Source organism: Anolis carolinensis, chromosome 1 (assembly GCF_035594765.1).
Source record: "Anolis carolinensis isolate JA03-04 chromosome 1, rAnoCar3.1.pri, whole genome shotgun sequence".
In the NCBI taxonomy this organism is placed as follows: domain Eukaryota; kingdom Metazoa; phylum Chordata; class Lepidosauria; order Squamata; family Dactyloidae; genus Anolis; species Anolis carolinensis.
In genome coordinates, this window is record NC_085841.1 from 22,436,568 (window position 1) to 22,456,174 (window position 19,607).

The 19,607-nt window shown below is 44.4% G+C and overlaps 1 protein-coding gene across 2 annotated transcripts in view; it reads left to right on the plus strand.

Annotated features, from left to right (window-relative positions):
* ttbk1 (tau tubulin kinase 1) overlaps positions 1-19,607 on the plus strand; it is a 159,917-nt gene that overhangs the window by 55,428 nt on the left and 84,882 nt on the right. For both annotated transcript variants that reach the window (XM_016991760.2, XM_062971131.1), the window contains 4 exons: positions 6,084-6,231; positions 13,553-13,626; positions 17,595-17,735; positions 19,456-19,560. In XM_016991760.2, coding sequence (XP_016847249.2) covers positions 6,084-6,231; positions 13,553-13,626; positions 17,595-17,735; positions 19,456-19,560 — 468 coding nt within the window. The remainder of the gene's footprint in view (positions 1-6,083; positions 6,232-13,552; positions 13,627-17,594; positions 17,736-19,455; positions 19,561-19,607) is intronic.

A 19,607-nucleotide genomic window follows, 5' to 3' on the forward strand; every position in this document is an offset into this window, starting at 1 on the left:
GTCTCTTTGGCCGTGGGGAGGCCTTCGCAGGGAATGAAATGGGCTAACTTGGTGAAAAGGTCCACCACCACTAAGATCGTGGTGAATCCACAGGAAGGTGGTAAATCAGTGATGAAATCCGCAGAAATTATTTCCCATGGGCGAGATGGGGTAGGAAGGGGGTGTAAAAGCCCTGAGGGCTTCTCCCTTCTTATCTTGGAGCGCTGGCATACTGGGCAGGTGTTGACATATTTTTCCACATCCTTGCGGATCTTGGGCCACCAAAAATCCCTTAGGATCAGATGCATGGTTTTAAATAGTCCGAAGTGTCCTGCTGGTTTGCAATCATGACACAGACGAAGCGCTTTTTCCCTGCCCGGTCCGGGTGGGATATAAACATGATTTCTATAGCAAAGCAGCCCATCCTTAAGCGAAAAGGGAAAATGCAGACCTTGGCGAAGTTGGTCCTGCGCCCAGGCATCTGCTTGCTGACTAGCCCTGATTTCTTGAGCACAGAGGGGTCCTGGAGTAGAGGAAGTTGAACCAATGGGAATGGATTTGGTGTTCCCCACTGTGAGCGTGGCAAAGTTCCCGGGTTGTAATAGTTGGGATTCAAAGGTCTCTTTGCGTCCTGCAGCGTATTCCGGTTTACGTGACAGGGCGTCTGCTTGCTTGGTCTGGGCTGGGGTCACATAATGAATCTGGAAGTCGAAACGTTCGAAGAATAAAGCCCAACGTTGCTGCCTCTGATTTAGTTTGCGGGCAGTTCTTAGATGTTCTAGATTACGATGATCAGTGTGGACTTCAATGGGAAATTTGGCCCCTTCTAGCCAATGTCTCCAAGTTTCAAAGGCTGCCTTGATGGCCAGTAGTTCTTTTTCCCAAATGGTGTAATTTCTCTCTGGTGTGGTTAGTTGACGAGAGTAAAAGGCACAGGGATGGAGGTGATCTCCCACCGGTTGTAAGAGTACAGCCCCAATTGCCACATCAGAGGCGTCCGCTTGCACAACAAAAGGGGTTCCAGGATTTGGGTGCTGTAGAATTGGCTGGGAGGTGAATAGTTTCTTTAGTTGCTGGAACCCTTTCTCTGCTTGATCAGTCCAGCGGAAAGGCTGCTTTCCACGGATGCAGCTAGTGATGGGGTCGGACCAGCGGGCAAAATCTGGAATGAACTTGCGGTAATAGTTCGCGAACCCCAAGAAACGCTGCACCTCTTTCTTGTTAGTTGGCGCCCGCCATTCCAATACTGCTGAAACCTTGGCTGGATCCATGGAAAGCCCTAGAGGCGAGATGCGGTAACCAAGGAAATCTACCTCTTGTAGATCAAAGGCGCATTTTTCCAGCTTGGCATAAAGTCCATGATCCCGCAATCGTTGTAACACCATTTTGACGTGGTTCTCATGTTCTGATTGTGATCTAGAAAACACCAAAAAATCGTCCAGGTAGATTATCAAGAACCTGTCTAGATAGTCCTGAAAAATGTCATTGACAAAATGCTGGAACGTTGCGGGAGCTCCGCATAAACCGAAATTCATAACTCGGGACTCGAATAATCCGAATTTGGTCTGGAAGGCGGTCTTCCACTCGTCCCCTTCCCTGATGCGAACTAAGTTGTAAGCCCCCCGAAGATCCAGCTTGGTGTAAACCTTGGCTCCTCGAAGCCGATCCAGTAGATCCGAGATTAAGGGCAGGGGATAGCTGTTCCGCTTGGTGATATTGTTCAATGCTCTGTAGTCCACCACCAAGCGTAGTTCCCCTGACTTCTTCTTCACAAACATCACTGGGGAGGCGGCTGGGGATTGAGAGGGTCTGATGAATCCCTTGCGAAGGTTTGTCTCTATGAATTCCCTGAGAGCTTCTTGCTCTGGTTCAGTCAGGGAGTAGAGATGCCCTCGCGGGATCGGGGCCCCCTCCACCAAGTCAATGGCACAGTCATAAGGTCTATGTGGGGGTAATTTTTCGGCTTCTTTCTCATTGAATACATCCCAATACTCGGAGTACTTCTTTGGCAAGGTGATGATGGGCTCGGTGTCTGTGGCATGGCAGACCTTGGCTACGAGGCAATGGTTTTGGCAGTACGGTGAAGCAAACTGCAGTTCTCTGTTGGACCAGGAGATGTTAGGGTCGTGGAGAGTCAGCCATGGAATTCCCAAAATCACAGGGAAATGGGGAACCTCGGTAACAAAGAAGGAAATCTCTTCCATATGTTCCCTTATCCACATCCTGGTGGGTTCCGACCACTGACTTACGGGGCCCGTCTTGAGGGGGCGGCCGTCTATGGCTTGCACCACACGGGCATTCTTGAAATCATGATATTGTAATCCCAGAGAGTCGGCATACTCTCTATCAATGAAATTGTTGGTAGCTCCAGAGTCTATCATGGCGTGGATCATGATGGGTCCCCTTTTTGCTGACCATAATGTGACCACGAGAAGGAACAGGACCCCGGTTGGCGGCTCTTGAATGGATTTTTTGACCGGGTTGGCGAGCCTCTCTACACCCGGTCGTTGGCTTCCCCCGCCGGCTGTGTGCCAGTCGGCTCAGAGGCCTTCGTCTCCGTGGAGGACGCCGCCGCAAGACGGGCGGCAGGCTTCCCTTTGGCTGGGCACTCTCTGGCGAAGTGGCCCCCGTTCCCGCAGTACCAACAGAGGTTTAAGCGTTGACGACGGGCCTTCTCGGCGGCATCTAGTCTGGGACGCACATTGCCCAACTGCATCGGCACCTCCTCGCCTCCTCTGGGGTATGGGGTTGGCGGTGGGGGTCTCCACACTGGACGTGGCTGAACGCTGGCGGGAGCGGGGGGTTTTGCCCCGGCTCTACTGCCCTGGCCTCGAACCCACTGTTTCCTGTTGGCAATCATGACTTCAGCCCGTAAACATTGATCAATGAGTGCCTCGAGGGTCTGGGGAGGATCCACCTTGGAGATTTCTTCCAGCATTTCAATGTTGAGACCCTCCCGGAATTGTCCTCTGAGGGCTACATCGTTCCAGCCGGTGTTGTGGGCCAGCACTCGGAACTCGGCTATATACTGAGACATAGGTCTGTCTCCTTGGAAAAGGCGACGGAGTTTGTGACCGGCTGCCTCCAAATTGTCCTCGATTCCCCAAGTCTCCTTGAGGTGGTCCAAGAAGTGTTGCGCTGATCTTAGGTGTGGAGAGGCTTGGTCGAACAGTGCCGTCGCCCAATTGGCCGCTGGCCCGTCTAGAAGACTGTAAACCCACGCCACTTTGATGTCTTCTTGGGGAAACTCGGCATCACGGGCCTCTAGATAAGCTTGACATTGGCGACGGAAAACATGAACCTTAGAAGCTTCTCCAGTAAACTTGGTAGGCAACGCCATGGCCGGGAGGCGGATTCCGCGCTCCCGCAAGCCCTTTATTTCTCCATCCTGGGCGTTGAGTCTGTCGCGGATGCGATCCACTTCGTCCTTGCTGATGGTGTAGCTCAGTGGCTGCCCACCGGGCACGGTTCCGGTAGACATTCTGGCCGAGGTTAATTGGTGCTTAGGGTGGCGGAGTCAAACTGTCAAGACCCAGGCTGCAGAGCACCAATAACCATACACAGAGGCCAGAATCTATCTAATATCTTTATTGAAGGAGTATATAAAGTTAATAAAAACAAGTGTAGAAAATAGTCCAGAATTAGACCTTTCAGGAAAGGTCAAAATTAGTCCAAAGAAACAATGTCCAATATGAAATATTAAAGTCCAAAGTTGTAATCCAATAACCGAAACACTCACTTTGCCAGGCAAAGTGAGGGGAGATGACAAGGTCCTTTAGTCCATAAACTTGAGCAAGGCTAGGAAATAACTTGATACTTGAAACAAGGCTTAAAACGTGGAACAAGGTAAATAGGAACAAGAACAAGGTCCGTGGAATAACTTGGTAAAATCCGTGGAACAAGGCAAGGATTGGTCCTGGGAAACAAGGCAAAGTCCGTAGATAAACAAAGGCTGGGAAGCAAGGCGAAGGCTGGATAGCAAGGCAAGGCTTGAGCAGGAGCGAGGCTTGAATCGGAGCGCGCTGTCCAGACACAACTCGCTCCGTAGGCTGACGAATTGACTCCGCGAAGTTACTACGCGGGTAAAACGCCTATATAGAGTTTAACTTTCCCACCGAAGCAGTTCTCTGGGAATCAGAAACGAAAGCTAAACTCTGAGACCAGATGTTAAACTCCTTAAAGATTCTCACGAGAAGCAGTCTTAATTGGCTACATTCTTAGCTGCAATCCTCGCACTCCTGCGCGAAGCTGATTCCAAACTTCTCTGTTGTTTACAAAACTCCCGGCGCAAGAACACGGGAGAAGTAGGCTCTGGGCTTGTTTGACATACTTCTGGGAGACAACTTTCTTGCAGGTGCAAGGTTCCCAGATCTGCCTGGGAAAGATCTGGCTGAGAGGAATCCAGTTCAGACTGGGAAGGTAAAAAACCCAAGTTTTCATCTTCATCAGGAATTACAATGTCCTGAGCAGGACTACAAGGCCCATGGGTCATCACATGCAAAAGGATCTTGTAGCATGTTGGAATCTAACTGAAAAAACAAAGTTGGTGCCATACTCTTTTCTAGATGATATCAACTTCTTCAAATACATGGAGCAAAGTTTAGTAGCATAAGCATCATAGACAAAATCTAATTCCTCGATGCATCTGAAGAAGTAGACTAAAGATGCATCTACATTAAAGAATTAGCGCAGTTTGACACCACTTTAAGTGTCCTGGCTCGATGCTGTGGGATCCTGGAATTTGTTGTTTGGTGAAGCATTAAGACTCCTTGGCAGAGAAGGCTAAACATCTTGGAAAACTACAGCTCCTGTGATTCCATAGCATGTAGTCAGGGCAGTTAAATTGGTGTCAACTGCATCAATTTTACAGTGTAGATGCACCCTCAGTATACAAAGCTTATGCTACTTAAACTTGATGTCTTAGTTAACCTCCAAGGTGCTACAAGATGCCTTTGCATGCTGTTTTATTCTGACTATGCATGCATGTGTGTGTTTGCGTGCGAGGGAGATTGTGTGTTATGCTTTAGTTCAAATCGCCAACTATCTGTCCTCTGAGTGTTTTAAATTATGCCACACTATGTGTTGCCTATTCATGAGAAAAACAGGATATCGGTGTTTCAATAATATAAATCAGGGGTCCCCAAACTAAGGCCCGGGGGCCGGATGCGGCCCTCCGAGGTCATTTACCTGGCCCCCGCCCTCAGTTTTATAATATAATATATTGTATATACATATAATATTGATAATAATATTATAATGTAATACAATATAACACTAATAATAATACCATATAATAATATTAATTATATATTCTACATTACATATAATATTACTAATAATATTACAGTATAGTGGTATAGTTTAATATAGTAACATATAATGCTAATATGCTAATAATATAATATATTGTATGTACATATAATTTGTAAGCTACACTGAGTCCCCTTTGGGGTGAGAAGGGTGTGATACAAATGCAGTAAATAATAAATAAATAAATTTTAGACTTAGGCTCACCCAAAGTCTGAAATGACTTGAAGGCACACAACAACAACAACAACAACAACAACAACAACAACAACTCTAATTAACTTGACTATCTCATTGGCCAGAAGCAGGACCACACTTCCCATTGAAATCCTGATAAATGTATGTTGGTTAAAATTGTTTTTATTTCTAAATATTGTATTGTTCTTTCATTGTTGTTGTTGTTGTTGTTGTACTACAAATAAGACATGTGCAGTGTGCATCAGAATTTGTTTGTATTTTTTTCAAATGATAATCCGGCCCCTCAACAGTCTGAAGGATTGTGGACCGGCCCTCGGCTTAAAAAGTTTGAGGACCCCTGATATAAATGATGCAAGGATTGAGATCACAAATCCTTAATTATTTTTCCATTGTATCTTTGAGTGTGGAACCCTTTGGCTTGGGGTTGGGTTTTGTGAAGGCACTCGTTTAGAACATGAAGATAATCTTCTACAATTTTATGCTTTGATGTTATCCTTCAAATATCTCTTGTCACAGTCATTTGTGGATTGACCCTGTGAAAAGGTAAATTTGAGAGTTTTTAGAATAATAAGTGTGACAATGATTTGTTTTTTGTTCAGCTGAAGAAAATTGGTGGTGGAGGCTTTGGGGAGATCTACGAAGCAATGGATCTCTTGACTCGTGAGAATGTGGCATTGAAGGTGGAATCAGCTCAGCAACCAAAGCAAGTCCTCAAGATGGAGGTGGCTGTTCTAAAAAAACTACAAGGTAGGATATTGTCACGCTTACTTCAAACGACCAGCATGAACACAGACCAAAGGTAGCTGTTATCAAAACCAATCTTTATTGAAGAACACACGACTTGGGAAAAGTCGAGAATGACATAATGTTTACACACAATCATTTTTATCACCTTTGCTACAACGTCACACCACACGTAAATATCATCACCAAACCCCACCCCACATATCACATTACTACCACTACAACACCAACTATTCATTAAAGCTGTTTTGATTCTCACTCCAAAAGTTCCCATGCTCCGGTGCCAGGTGTCTGCATGAGCTATCGGGGAGTGCTTGTTGTTATGGCTCCGATTCCAGAGCTTGCAGACTCAGCTCTGGGAATTGGCTCCATGACATGGCGCCCCCCCTGTCCTCTTCTTCTGTGCTTCGCCCGACACGACTCTGAAACAAACCAAACATGAATACTATACATCCATTTTATCCAAAGTCCCCATATACTTTTTTAACAAGCTGCGATGGAATACAGGATGTATTTTCCCCAGACTTTTTGGCAAGAGTAACTGGAAAGTCACTTCGTTTATGATCTCCTGTATCCTGAAGGGTCCAATGAATTTGGGGCTTAACTTTTTCGAGGGCAGACCTAGTTTTATGTTTTTTGTACTTAGCCATACTAAGTCCCCCTTCTCCAACTTATCGCCCTCCATTCTTTTTCGATCTGCGAAGGTTTTATACTTTTTGTGTGCTTCCTTTAAGGATGCAGTCACTTGGCTCCAACAAATTTGCATCTGAGTTTTCCATTTCCCCACCCCTGTTTCTTCATTCTCTGGCCACCTTGGCAATTGGGGTAACGGCTGGACCTCCTGCCCATAAATTATTTCAAATGGAGTTTTATTTGTTGCGGAATGAATTGTAGAATTAAATGCTAGTTCAGCAAAGGCTAGCCACCTAGACCAATCGTTTTGTCTCTTATTAGAGTAGATGCGAAGGTATTGCCCCAGTGTCTGTTGGATACGTTCTACTGCACCGTTTGTCATAGGGTGGAAAGCGGAACTCATGCTCCTCTCTGCCCCTAATATTTCCAAGAATCTTCCCCAAAATTTCGCCGTGAATTGGACACCCCTGTCACTGACCACCCTGCTAGGACATCCGTGCAGCTTATAAATATGATTTATGTACAAGTCAGCCAGTTTCTCTGCTGATGGTAACTTTGCCAGCGCTATAAAGTGAGCTTGTTTGGAAAACAAATCTAACACAGTCCATATATAACGATGCCCCTTGCTGACAGGTAATTCCCCCACAAAGTCCATAGCCACACATTCCCAAGGTCTGGTAGGTTCTGCCACAAGCTGCAATAGTCCCATAGGCCTCCCCCCCTTCGATTTATTCATGGCACAATCGTCACACTGGGTAACATAATTTTTTATGTCCTTTCTCATCCCTGGCCACCAACAATGTCTTGCTATGGCTTTCGTCGTTTTTGTAATTCCCATGTGGCCTGCGCTCTGGTTATCATGGAAACGATGCAAAATTTTAGCCCTCAAAATTGCAGGAACGTACAATTTCCTTTTTACAAACCATAGTCCCCCCTTTTGTTCCCCTTTTTCTGCGTTGGATAAAATCCATTGGTCCCCTTCGTATGATTGCGCCAGTTCCTTCTCCCAAATGCCCCCTTCGATAATTCTGACCCCTGCTGAGTTCTCTCTTTCTGTCTGTGCCCTCGTGCTGACTGCTAACCCCCATTGTTTTTCGGAAAATACAGTCCCTTCCTTTGCTTTTCCTTTTTCGGAAAATACAGTCCCTATATCCTCGTGTTGAGGCATGCGTGAAAGGGCGTCGGCCAGAATGTTCTGTTTCCCTTGGAAAAACTTCAATTGGAAATTGAACCTGCTGAAGTACTGTGCCCATCTAATTTGTTTGGGGGATAATTTTCGTGGGGACTTTAAGTACTGGAGATTTCTATGATCAGACCAGACTTCAAATGGGATTTTGCTTCCTTCAAGGAAGTGCCGCCAGCATTCCAATGCCTTCAGTATAGCTAACGCTTCTTTTTCCCATATGGGCCAACATTTTTCAGTCTCGCTAAACTTCCTTGATAAATATCCACATGGTTTCAAATTTCCATTTTGATCTTTTTGCAATAGTACTGCCCCATATGCACAATCCGAAGCATCACAATGTATTATGAAAGGACTCTGCATGTCTGGGTGCTTTAGGACGGGTTCTTCTGTAAAGCGTTCTTTTAAAGCCTCAAAAGCTTTTTGGCATTCTGGCATCCAATTCAGCTTGGCGCCAGGGGCTTTCACTTTTGCCGTCTCTCCTTTCCCCTTCGTTTTCAAAAGTTCTGTAAGGGGTGCGGCCAGCTGAGCAAAGCCCTTTATGAATGATCGATAGAAGTTTGCGAATCCTAGGAACGATTGCAATTGTCTCCTCGTTTGAGGGACTCCCCATTCCCTTACGTCCGATACTTTAGATGGGTCCATAGCTAATCCCTCCGGAGATATCCGATACCCCAAAAAGTCAATTTGGGTCTTGTTGAATTCACATTTGGAAAATTTTGTATACAGTTTTGCTTCCCTTAGCTTTTGCAAAACTTCCCGAACCAATTCAATGTGCTGCTTTCTGTCCTCACTCACGATAAGGATATCATCTAAAAATATAAATACTCCTCGGTATAAAAGTGGGCGTAAGATTTCGTTTATGAGCTGCATGAAGCATGAGCCGCCGTTTTTTAACCCAAAAGGCAAAACTAAATATTCAAAAAGTCCGAACGCGCAGGAAAATGCAGTTTTCCAAGTGTCCTCAGGTTTGATTCTTAACTTATGATACGCTTCGATCAAATCAAGTTTGGTAAATATGCTCCCTTTCTTCAACACAGTAATCAAGTCCTTTACTAAGGGCATAGGGTATTTGTTATCCTTCGTAATCGCGTTCAGATTTCGATAGTCAATGCACAGTCTTAAAGAATTGTCTTTCTTTCTCCTAAATAACACGGGGGCTCCCAAAGGGGAGCTGGAGGGTTTAATGAAACCCCGTGCCAGATTTTTGTCAATATATTTCCTCAATTCCTCCTTTTCCTGAACAGACATGGGATAAACTTTCGGTTTTGGTAAGTTTGCCCCTGGGGTTATTTCGATTCCTACCTCTATATTCCTTTTGGGAGGTAATTTGCTTGCTTCCTTTTGATTGAATACATCCACAAAGTCCCTGTATTCCGGGGGCAACAGTTCTGGGCTTAATTCTTCCAACTCATCCCCCTCACTCTCTTCCTCTGCTATCTTGCCTATCTCTCCTTCTGTTTGTTGTTCTTTAAAAGACATGCTCTTTCCCCTCCAATCTACCTCGGGGTTTGCCTGCTCCAGCCATGGGATCCCTAGTATGACATTATACGTGGCAATAGGAGCTATTACAAAGGGTATTCTTCCTTCCCATTTGCCTATTTTACATGGAATTCCCTGTATTTCTTTCGTGGACACTTCCCCAGCAGCAACGGATCCGTCCAATTGCGAGAACGCAATTGGAACTTTAAGTGCAGTTTGCTGGCATTTTAGCGCCTCCGCTAATCCTGGAGTTATAATGTTCCTAGAGCAACCGCAATCCACGAATGCTCTACAAGTGGCTCGATTCTCTAGCCCCGATAAGCAGATTGGCACTACCATCATGCGTTTGTCTTGACTCACCAGCTGTTCTGGAGGTTCTGGGGCTTGCACCTCCTCCTCCGCTCGTCTCCCAGCTGCTGGCGTGGGTTTTGTAGCTTTGGGCGGTTCCCCCTTCCGGGCCCAACATTCCGCCGCCCGATGGCCCGTCTTCCCACACACAAAGCATCCTGGTTTGGGTCTGTTGTCGTCTCCTTTGGAGGGGATCCCGGGTCGCCCTCCGGGGCGCTCCTGCTTCCGCGTTTCTCCCCGACCCCTCGCTGCCGGTCGCTGCTGGGCGCCGCCGCTCCGAAAGCGCCTTACTTGGGACAGGGTGGATTCGACGCGCCCTGCTAGCTGGATCCATCCCTGTAACGACTCCGGGTCATCTCTGTGCGCTGCCCAGCTGAATATCTCGGGGCGCAATCCCTCTTTGAATAATTCCACTTTGGTCACTTCGGACCACTCTGGTACCCTTTCTGCAAGATGGAGGAATTCTTCCGCGTACTTGGGTACCGTCTTGTCCCTTTGCTTTATGCCTTTTAATTGGTCGTGAGCTCTTAATTGCTCCAGCGGGTCTCTAAATTGGTTCTCCAGTGCAGCTAGAAATTGGGGCACTGATCTCAAGCACGGGTCACGCCTGGCATGTAATTGCACATACCAGCTGGCCGCCCCTCTTTTGAGGGTATTCCCAATGGCCCGAATCATGCTTCCTTCGGAGGGGAATGTGTGCGCATTGTCCTCCATGTATCCTCTGATGCCAATGAGGAAAAAGTTCAGCTCGGACGATTCCCCTCCGTATTCCAGTTTAAGCTCCTCTCTCCTAGGCATCCATTCTGCGGCTCGTTGCCTCTGCATGGGCGGCCTGGGGAGGGGTTGCATCAGGTTCCCCTGAGCCGTCCCTTTGACCACGCCGCGCCCCAGCCCAGCGGTCGTCCCCCGCCGCCCCCGGACCTCCGCTGCTGCCATCGGCCCTTCCAGCCATCTAAATGTAGGCCCCGCGCTTCGTCTTCCCTCATCGGGCGGTGCATCCTCCCCATCTCCATGGGTCTCCGGCTCCTCTCCGCCTTCCTCCACCAACCCACTGGACCCGATCCCTGGTCCTATCGGTATTTCGACCCCGACACCAATTCGGGGGGTGGGGAGTCCTGCTGGAGTTGGCGGTCTCAGAGTCCCCAAGGCTCGCTGGCGATCCACCTCGCGCCCCATCCTTTCTCGGAACTCCAGTTCCTGCCAGTACTCCTCGTCTCCGTCTCCGCCTGCTGCCGCTGGGCTCTGCGTTGATGCACGTTGGCCCCTTTGGCCCCAAGCCTCTTCCTCGCACGGCTCCCTTTCGGCCCCGTATTGGGTGGGCTCCCTCTGGAGATTCTCCTCCAACAACGGCACCAACCTTCCCACGGTTTCCGACAGCCGGGATAGGTTGGTCTCCAGGATGGATAACCGTAGAGCCACGGTCTCCGGCATGCTCCCTCCGGACCCCCAACTGGTCTCTGCAGCCGCTGAGACGCCTCTCCCTCCTCTGGGGATCCTCTGAGTCACTCCATTCGGTCTGGGGTAGCCGGTAGAGGAAGCGATGGCCTGTAGCGTTTCCTCTCCCAGCGGCCGAACATCTGGCAAGGGCCCCTCTGCCCCCTTCGGGCTCCGATCGCCCCCTCCACTCATTATCACTTCACTGCGACTCCGCAGGAGGGTGAGAATGGGATTCTCGACTTAATGTCACGCTTACTTCAAACGACCAGCATGAACACAGACCAAAGGTAGCTGTTATCAAAACCAATCTTTATTGAAGAACACACGACTTGGGAAAAGTCGAGAATGACATAATGTTTACACACAATCATTTTTATCACCTTTGCTACAACGTCACACCACACGTAAATATCATCACCAAACCCCACCCCACATATCACATTACTACCACTACAACACCAACTATTCATTAAAGCTGTTTTGATTCTCACTCCAAAAGTTCCCATGCTCCGGTGCCAGGTGTCTGCATGAGCTATCGGGGAGTGCTTGTTGTTATGGCTCCGATTCCAGAGCTTGCAGACTCAGCTCTGGGAATTGGCTCCATGACAGGATATAATATTGTTGTGCAAGATTGTGTTTTGTGGCCTGTTGTGATATCTGACATTGTGAGGAATATAGCCAATATTATTTTGTTTAACCTGTGCACACAAGTAAAGGAGAAGCTGCTAGCACCAACAATGCTGTTAAGGAGAACTAAGGAGAAATTCAGATTGTATTTATTTGTGGGCTTGTGTTTCTTTTTAAATCTTCTATCATTGTAGTTCAGATAGTATTTCAGTTCTCAGTAGTTTTCACTGATACATAAATTGTTTCCTAGACTCTCTAGTTGTTGCACTACTGGCTGCATTGTTAAGGATTGTGTGAGCTGTGGTCCAGTCATAGCCAGCACCGTTTCTGTATATGTTGTTTTGCAGAGACGCTCAGGCATAGGTGAACCCCAATAGGAATAGCGTTTAGAGTTGAGGGAATGAATATTGACATGTATATGCTTTTACAGATGGAAATTTCATTTAAGAAGGTGCTTGTGACTGAAATCCACAGTTGCATAATTAGCGTCCACTTTAATTGCTATGACAAAATCTTGTGTAATTCTGGGGTTTGTAGTTTAGTGAGATCCAAGAGCACTCTGGTTCAGGATTCTAAACTACAATTCTCTGGATTCCATAGGCAATTCCTGTGGAATTGAGCCCTATGATAGGGGGCTGAACCAGCAGCTGTTATGGGAGATAAAGGCAGAGGTGATCTTTTAGATTGCAGAACCCAAGCTTTGTGAAGGTGCTCTGTATCAGAAAGTGCTGAATTGTATAAACGTAGAGCCATTAATAGACAAAACTGTGTTATGTTCCTTTTTATTTATCCGTTATGCTGTTAGCAATTCTCACCTTCTCAGGTTTACTGTGTTTTTGCTATAGTGCTCTAACCCATTTTGTTCACTTGCTTCCATCATGGAATACATGCCCATTCTATCATACTGCTTTTCACATCGGTTTATTTTCAGCAAAGTGCTTCCAGGAGAAAACTTTATACATTGTAGAATATTCTGGAGCAGGATTTCTGGGGATACACTATATTTACAGAAGGCCTTGCTTAATTTGTGTGTATGTGTGAATGTGTGCCATCACCAAATTATAGGAAAGGAGATTCCACCTCAACATTAGGAAGAACTTCCTGACTGTAAGAGCTGTTCAGCAGTGGAACACTCTGCTTTGGAGTCTGGCGGAAGCTCCTTTTTTTTGGAAGCTTTTAAACCAGTGGTTCTCAACCTGGGGTCCCCAGGTGTTTTTGGCCTTCAACTCTCAGAAATCCTAAGAGCTGGTAAACTGGCTGGGATTTCTGGGAGTTGTAGAACCACAGAGGCTGGCTGGCCATCTGTTAGGAGTACTTCGACGATGCATTTCCTGCATGGCAGGAGGTTGGGCTAGATGGCCCATGTGGTCTCTTCCAAATCTATGATTCTATGATTCTAAATACTACTGAGGATACAGAGTAAAAAAACCCACTCTCCTACTGCTTAATACTGCCAAGCTATTTTTTTGAACATGTTTTCTAGTATCTTTCTAAAGAAGGATTCCACCAGTACTTGGAAGAGTTTGAAAACTGCTTTCCTGATTGAACAGTAAGCACAATCTGTCAAAGGTTTGACTGACTACATATTGTGATATTTGTTTTTATTCATTGCAGGGAAAGATCATGTTTGCAGATTTATTGGTTGTGGCAGGAATGAGAAGTTTAACTATGTTGTCATGCAACTTCAGGTGAGTACTTCTTCATTCTGTTTTTCTGGGGTTTCACAAAAATTATTTCAGGATTGTTACTTGTGGCCAGGCATCTTTCTGGCATTTTTACAATCGTGGACAAACACTATGTAAGAATTCCTTCCCTTTCTCTGAGTGCATCACAAAGCATATGAAAGGGAAAGAGGATTTGGGTAGGAGAGACACATTCTGTCCCTATTCATAGTCTTCCAAAATTAGCATTTGAATGGTATATTAAAATGAACAATATAAGAACACCTGATCAAAGAAGTTTCATTTTTTAACTTTGTCAATGAGGGGGGCAACAGTGTGTTTGATGGTATGAGGAAGTATCAAGCTGTCTCTTCAAATGATAAAAAGTTGAACAGTGTTCTTGTAAAAATAACATATTTTGCAAAAAAATATTTTTGCTGTTTTAAGTCCACTCAAATAATAGTAATAATAATAGTCCAAGCTGAAATTGCCTTATTGAAACAGTAAGATTTACCTAATTGGCAATTTAGGCCCTTTCTACGCTGTCATATAATTCAGTTTCCGATCCCAGATTATTTGCTTTGAAGTGGATTATTTGTCAATATAGATCCAGCCTTACATTGCAGCAGTTGATTCAGTGAGTCTACTCTTGCTTGAAGTGACAACTGAATTTGATTTCCACAAACTCCAAAATCTACAAAGCAGTGATAATTTTATTTGTCCAACTCGAAAGCATAAAATACTGTACTTTCAAAGTTTCACTGGCTTATTCAACAGACAAATATGTTAAAATCATGCAGGAGGAAAAATAAGGTGACAGTGTTAGAATCACAACCCTTTTTAGTCTTTCCCAGATGTTACTTTGTTGTCAGTAAATATCGTATTGAGGAACTTCAGTACTTATTAGAAACCACGCTACCTCTTGGCCAAGTGAGCACTAGGAACTAAGGTCATTGAGAGATAGGGACCATGCCCTGGATCTGTGCGGTTCAGTTTCAAAAATCCAGCAGATGGCAAAAAAGTGGATTTTCGCATTCCTTATTATTACATGATGACGGGTGTACAGACATTTCAGCACATCTGCATTCACATCACCACCATTTTATGTATAGGACCTGATGGTCCACAGATCTGAAGCCTATGGATCTGGAGGGTAAATTGTAATAAAATTCCAATTCCATTAGCAACAGAAAAGTAAATGTTATATTTAAATCTGAGTGTTGATACCATCGTTCTCTCTTCAGTTCAGTTAACACTGCTTATATAATATAACTGTTTTTTTTAATTCCTTCTGTGTCAGATTCTATAGAAACATATCTTAAGCTATCTGGTGTGAGCATATACATACACACATCCTTTATAATAGTGCCAGTTCTCACTAATTTTGCACCATAATTGATATTCTGATTTTTATTTTCAAGCTAGTTCTAGCATTGTTGACTATTGAAGTGATATAGACCAACATCAAAACTGTAAAGTGAAATGGAGTGAGGGAAACGTTGATTTCCTTGCTCTCTCTTACAGGAATTATAAGGGTTACTCAAGCAGAAGGGGAAAGAGTTTTTAAACAGATTATGTGGTTCAGCTTTGCTGTAAATGTAGCTCTGTTCCCTTGAAACCAAGTTTTACATTAATATACAGTCAGACCATTTCCAGCAGGGGGGGAAGATATTATATATTGATCTAACTCAATGTGGTTGGCTTCTGAGAAAGTTGAGAGTATTTTCCTGTATATTTCAGTTATCAGGAGGAATTATGTTTCTTAAGTCTAGAGTGACACAGTCAAAGCAGCAATGATGTGTAGCTCTGGATATTGTAAATATGCTCATGTATAAGCCCATCTCAAGTATAAATTGAGAGCAGGTTTGGGGACCAAAATTATGGATTTTGTTATGACCCCTGGAAAGGTCAAGAGTATCACCTGTAAATGCAGTCAATGTAGAACAGAAAGTGTTGAAAACAAATTTATGTTCTAGATATTTTAAAAAGCAGTTGATAGATGTGAAAAGTGCAGAACAGCATGCTGCAACAATTTAGATATCCCTTCTGACATGGCCTATACCAAAGACATGCACATAAAAGTATTTTGGTATCTTCTTTGTGCGACATAGCCAAGAAGACGATAGCTTGTTGCTTTCTCCACCACAATAATCCCCACCTCCACCTCTGTCAGTACTTTCCTTCTTTCCCAACAAATTTCCTCTAATTTCATCTTGATGTTTTTGGTGTTTCTTTGCCCTCAGGCTTCCTTGGGTTTCACTTCTGCTCCTTACACTTTTCAAACTGCAAATAGAGTAGTTGTCACCTTCCTCTCTTGGGTGCTCTTTTTCTCACTTTGGGCCTGAGAGAGGGAGAGGTGATAGGATACACTTCTTGACTTGGGCCCATATTTTGCTAGCTTCTGGCAAAGCATTTGAATAGCTGAAGAGTCATAGTTCAGCTGCATTCAGGTACCAAGAGCTAAACAATTTGACACTTGAGTGTAAAAATGGCTGAAACATCTTAAGAAAAATAGTTTCATCTTTGCTGCTTTAATACTGGCAGCCCTTGTGAGCAATTATGCACAAAAGGGGAGGGAACACATGTCTCCAAGTGCCCAGTGGACATGTATGAAGGATCAATGACTATTCACAGCTCCTTGGGGCATATTCCAGGTCTTTGGGGGTGCAAAATTTCCCTTTACACCAGTGGTTTATTTATTAATTTATTAATTATTTACAGTACTTTTACCCTGCCTTTCTCAACCCTGGAGGGAACTCAAGGCGGCTTCACAACATGGCAATAATTCAATGCCTTTAAAAACAGAGTACAAAAACATCAATTTAAATAAAATAAAATATTAAAATACAATTAAAAACAGTTAAAACATTTAACTCTGAACAACAGAGAAAATCATGTGATCCATAGGCGTAGTCTGGGCTGTTCCATTAGTCAGTTACACATCTTTCATATCTATTATTGCACCAGCTGGCAAAGCATTCAGCTCCCACAGTTCCTAAGAGCTGGTAAGCTGGCTGGGATTTCTGGGAGTTGAAGTCCAAAACACTTGGAGGCCCAAAGGTTGGGAACCACTGTTTACACTATGTTTCTACACAAAGATCTCTAACCTGCTAAAAATGTCCCTGCAATTATTTATCATCTCACCTTTCTTTATCCTTGATTTTGGTATGCCCAACCCAAATGGGTTTTACAGATTGCCTTAGAGCCAAAGTATTGTAGAAGTAATGTGAGTGGTCTGAGGGCAGGATCTCCTGCACTGGTGTCCCCTCCTTTTAGCAAGTGCCCATGTATTTCCTAGTTATGTTCCTCCTGTGGGAGCAACTACCAGACTGGAATGTGTGACATTCATCAGGAAAATGGTGTGAAGAAAATAGTTAATCTCCTTCCTCCCAAATGCCAGTCCTGCTTGCTAGCAATGAATTTTAAAAAGCAAGTATAAATGATCCAATCACAACATATCATATATACTAATGTATAAGTCGACCTCATACACAAGTTGAGGGTAGGTTTTGAAGCTAAAATTATGGATTTTGTTATGACCCCTGGATACGTCAAGAGTCATTCTGTGAAGAGGGAAAGGCAGCATCGTTGCCTTATGGAGCCAGCTACCCCTGCCTGATGCCATTTTCCCTCTGAAGCATTCAAAAAGGCCAGAAACAGCACCACAGCAAAGAGAGTAGAGAGGATCAGTGCTTCTTCTAGTTCTTATGAAGGTGGGCTAATCTTTTGCCTTTTTCCTACTCAGAGAAAGTGATGATAAATAAGAGTTAAGGTACAGTACTTGCATTGACCTGTGGATAAGTCAGGTCTGATTTTTTGACAGATACTTCAAGCTGGGCTCCCAGGTGACTATTTGCATAATGAATGTACTGGAATGTATGCTCCTAGAAATGCCAGGGGTTGTAACTTTTCCTTGTAAGCTGTGGATCCCATTATATTCCATTGCAGCTGGATGGTGAAAATGATGTTATAAAAACAATGCACAACTGTTTCAGGGCCGGAATCTTGCAGACCTCAGGAGAAGCCAGCCGCGGGGAACCTTTACACTGAGCACAACCCTACGATTAGGCAAACAGATTCTAGAATCCATAGAAGCCATTCACTCAGTGGGATTCTTACATCGAGACATCAAGCCTGTAAGTAGGTTCTGCTAACTCTTCTGCCTTCACATAATTAGGTTCCTTTCTCTATTGTCACTTTCATATCTAGTAATAATGAGCTCTAATAAGATAAAACTTACCCATACAGCTGAAAAACAATAGTTTTACAGAGGATACATTGCTATTAATAAGTGATGCTCCTTTTGCAAGGGTTAGGTTTGTTTAAATATTCTAAAGCAGGGGTCCTGGAACTGTTTAAACAGGGGGTCAGTTCACTGTCCCTCAGACTGTTGGAGGGCCAGACTATAGTTTTGTTTTTGTTTTGTTTTTAAAAAAACTATGAGCAAATTCCTACGCACACTGCATGTATCTTATTTTGAAGTAAAAAACAAAATGGGAACAAATATAGCCTCAATGTTAATAATAATAATAATAATAATAATAATAATAATAATAATAATAATAATAATAAAGAGGTTTGGAAGAGACCCCATGGGCCATCTAGTCCAGCCCCCTTCTGCTTTTGTGCACCAAAACATAATCAAAGCACCCCTGATAGATGGCCACCCAGCCTCAGTGTTAATCATCATCATCATCATCATCATCATCATCATCATCATCATCATCATAAAAATAATAAAGAGGGTGGGAAGAGACCCCTTGGGCCATCTAGACACGCACCGGGCAAGGGAGGAGGCGGGAAAGGCTCGTGCAGGGCAAATGAGGAGGCGGGAAAGGTGTGCGCTTTTCCCTCCTCCCTTACCCTGTGCGTGTCTTCCTTGGGTGCGGGGGGAAAGTTGCACATGGGGCAAGGGAAGAGGGAAAGCCGCATGCCTTTCCCTCCTTCTCCTTTATGCCGCACGCACCTTCCTCGATGAAGGAGGAGGGAGCCGCTGCCACAGGGACAAACCTCGCCACTTTGGGGACAAACCCATAGGACAGGCAGTGGCAGCAAAAACACCTGGTGGGCCGCATGTTTTCAGCGGGCCACATGTGGCCCGCAGGCCGTAGTTTGAGGACCCCTGTTCTAAAGTTTTAAAACCTCTTGTTGCCATTTTGGCTAGGATATTGTGTAGTGGTTTGAGCCCTGGATTATGACTCTAGAGATCAGGGTCCAGATCACCACTCAGACATGGAGACCCTTAGATTGCAACCTTTGTAAACAGATCTTGCCAAGAAAACTTTGTGACAGATTCGCCTTAGGATAACCATGTGTAGGAAATAACTTGAAGGCATATAACAATAACAATGATGGGGTGAACATTCAGTAATTTGGGTTTCAGATGGGTGGATGCAGTCTATGGCTCAGTAACTAACCTAGTGAAACTGACTTCTGCTCCTATCCCTTGTTGGGCTATTAATAAAATGAAGGTACATTGATATTTTTGCTGGATTTCTACCAGTTGTAATAAATTTCAGTTCATTTGGATTGATAGCAGGTGAACATGCACCCACTAAAAACATCTTAGTGCATATCAATATAGATATTTTTTTAAAAAAACGTATTTCTAATAATAAAAACTTTCCTTGGATGTTTTTTAATACTTAGAGATATTCTGCTGGGGGAGTCATACACATTTGGATGAGTGGAGGTTATATGTGAAAGCAAGGCAGATCAGTTTATTTTAAAATCATAATTGAAAAGGCCCTTATCACAAGTGAAAAATAATTGTAAGCATAATTGTACTGACTGTGATTGTTGATAAACATGAAAAATACTGATTTATTGAACTCTTGTTGCCTTGTTCTTCTCTAGTCCAACTTTGCCATGGGACGCCTGCCCTCCACTTACAGGAAATGCTATATGTTAGATTTTGGTCTGGCCCGACAGTATACCAATACCAATGGTGAAGTTCGACCTGTAAGTGATATCTTTCTTTTTTCCCCCTGCCGTTTAAGTAATATGGT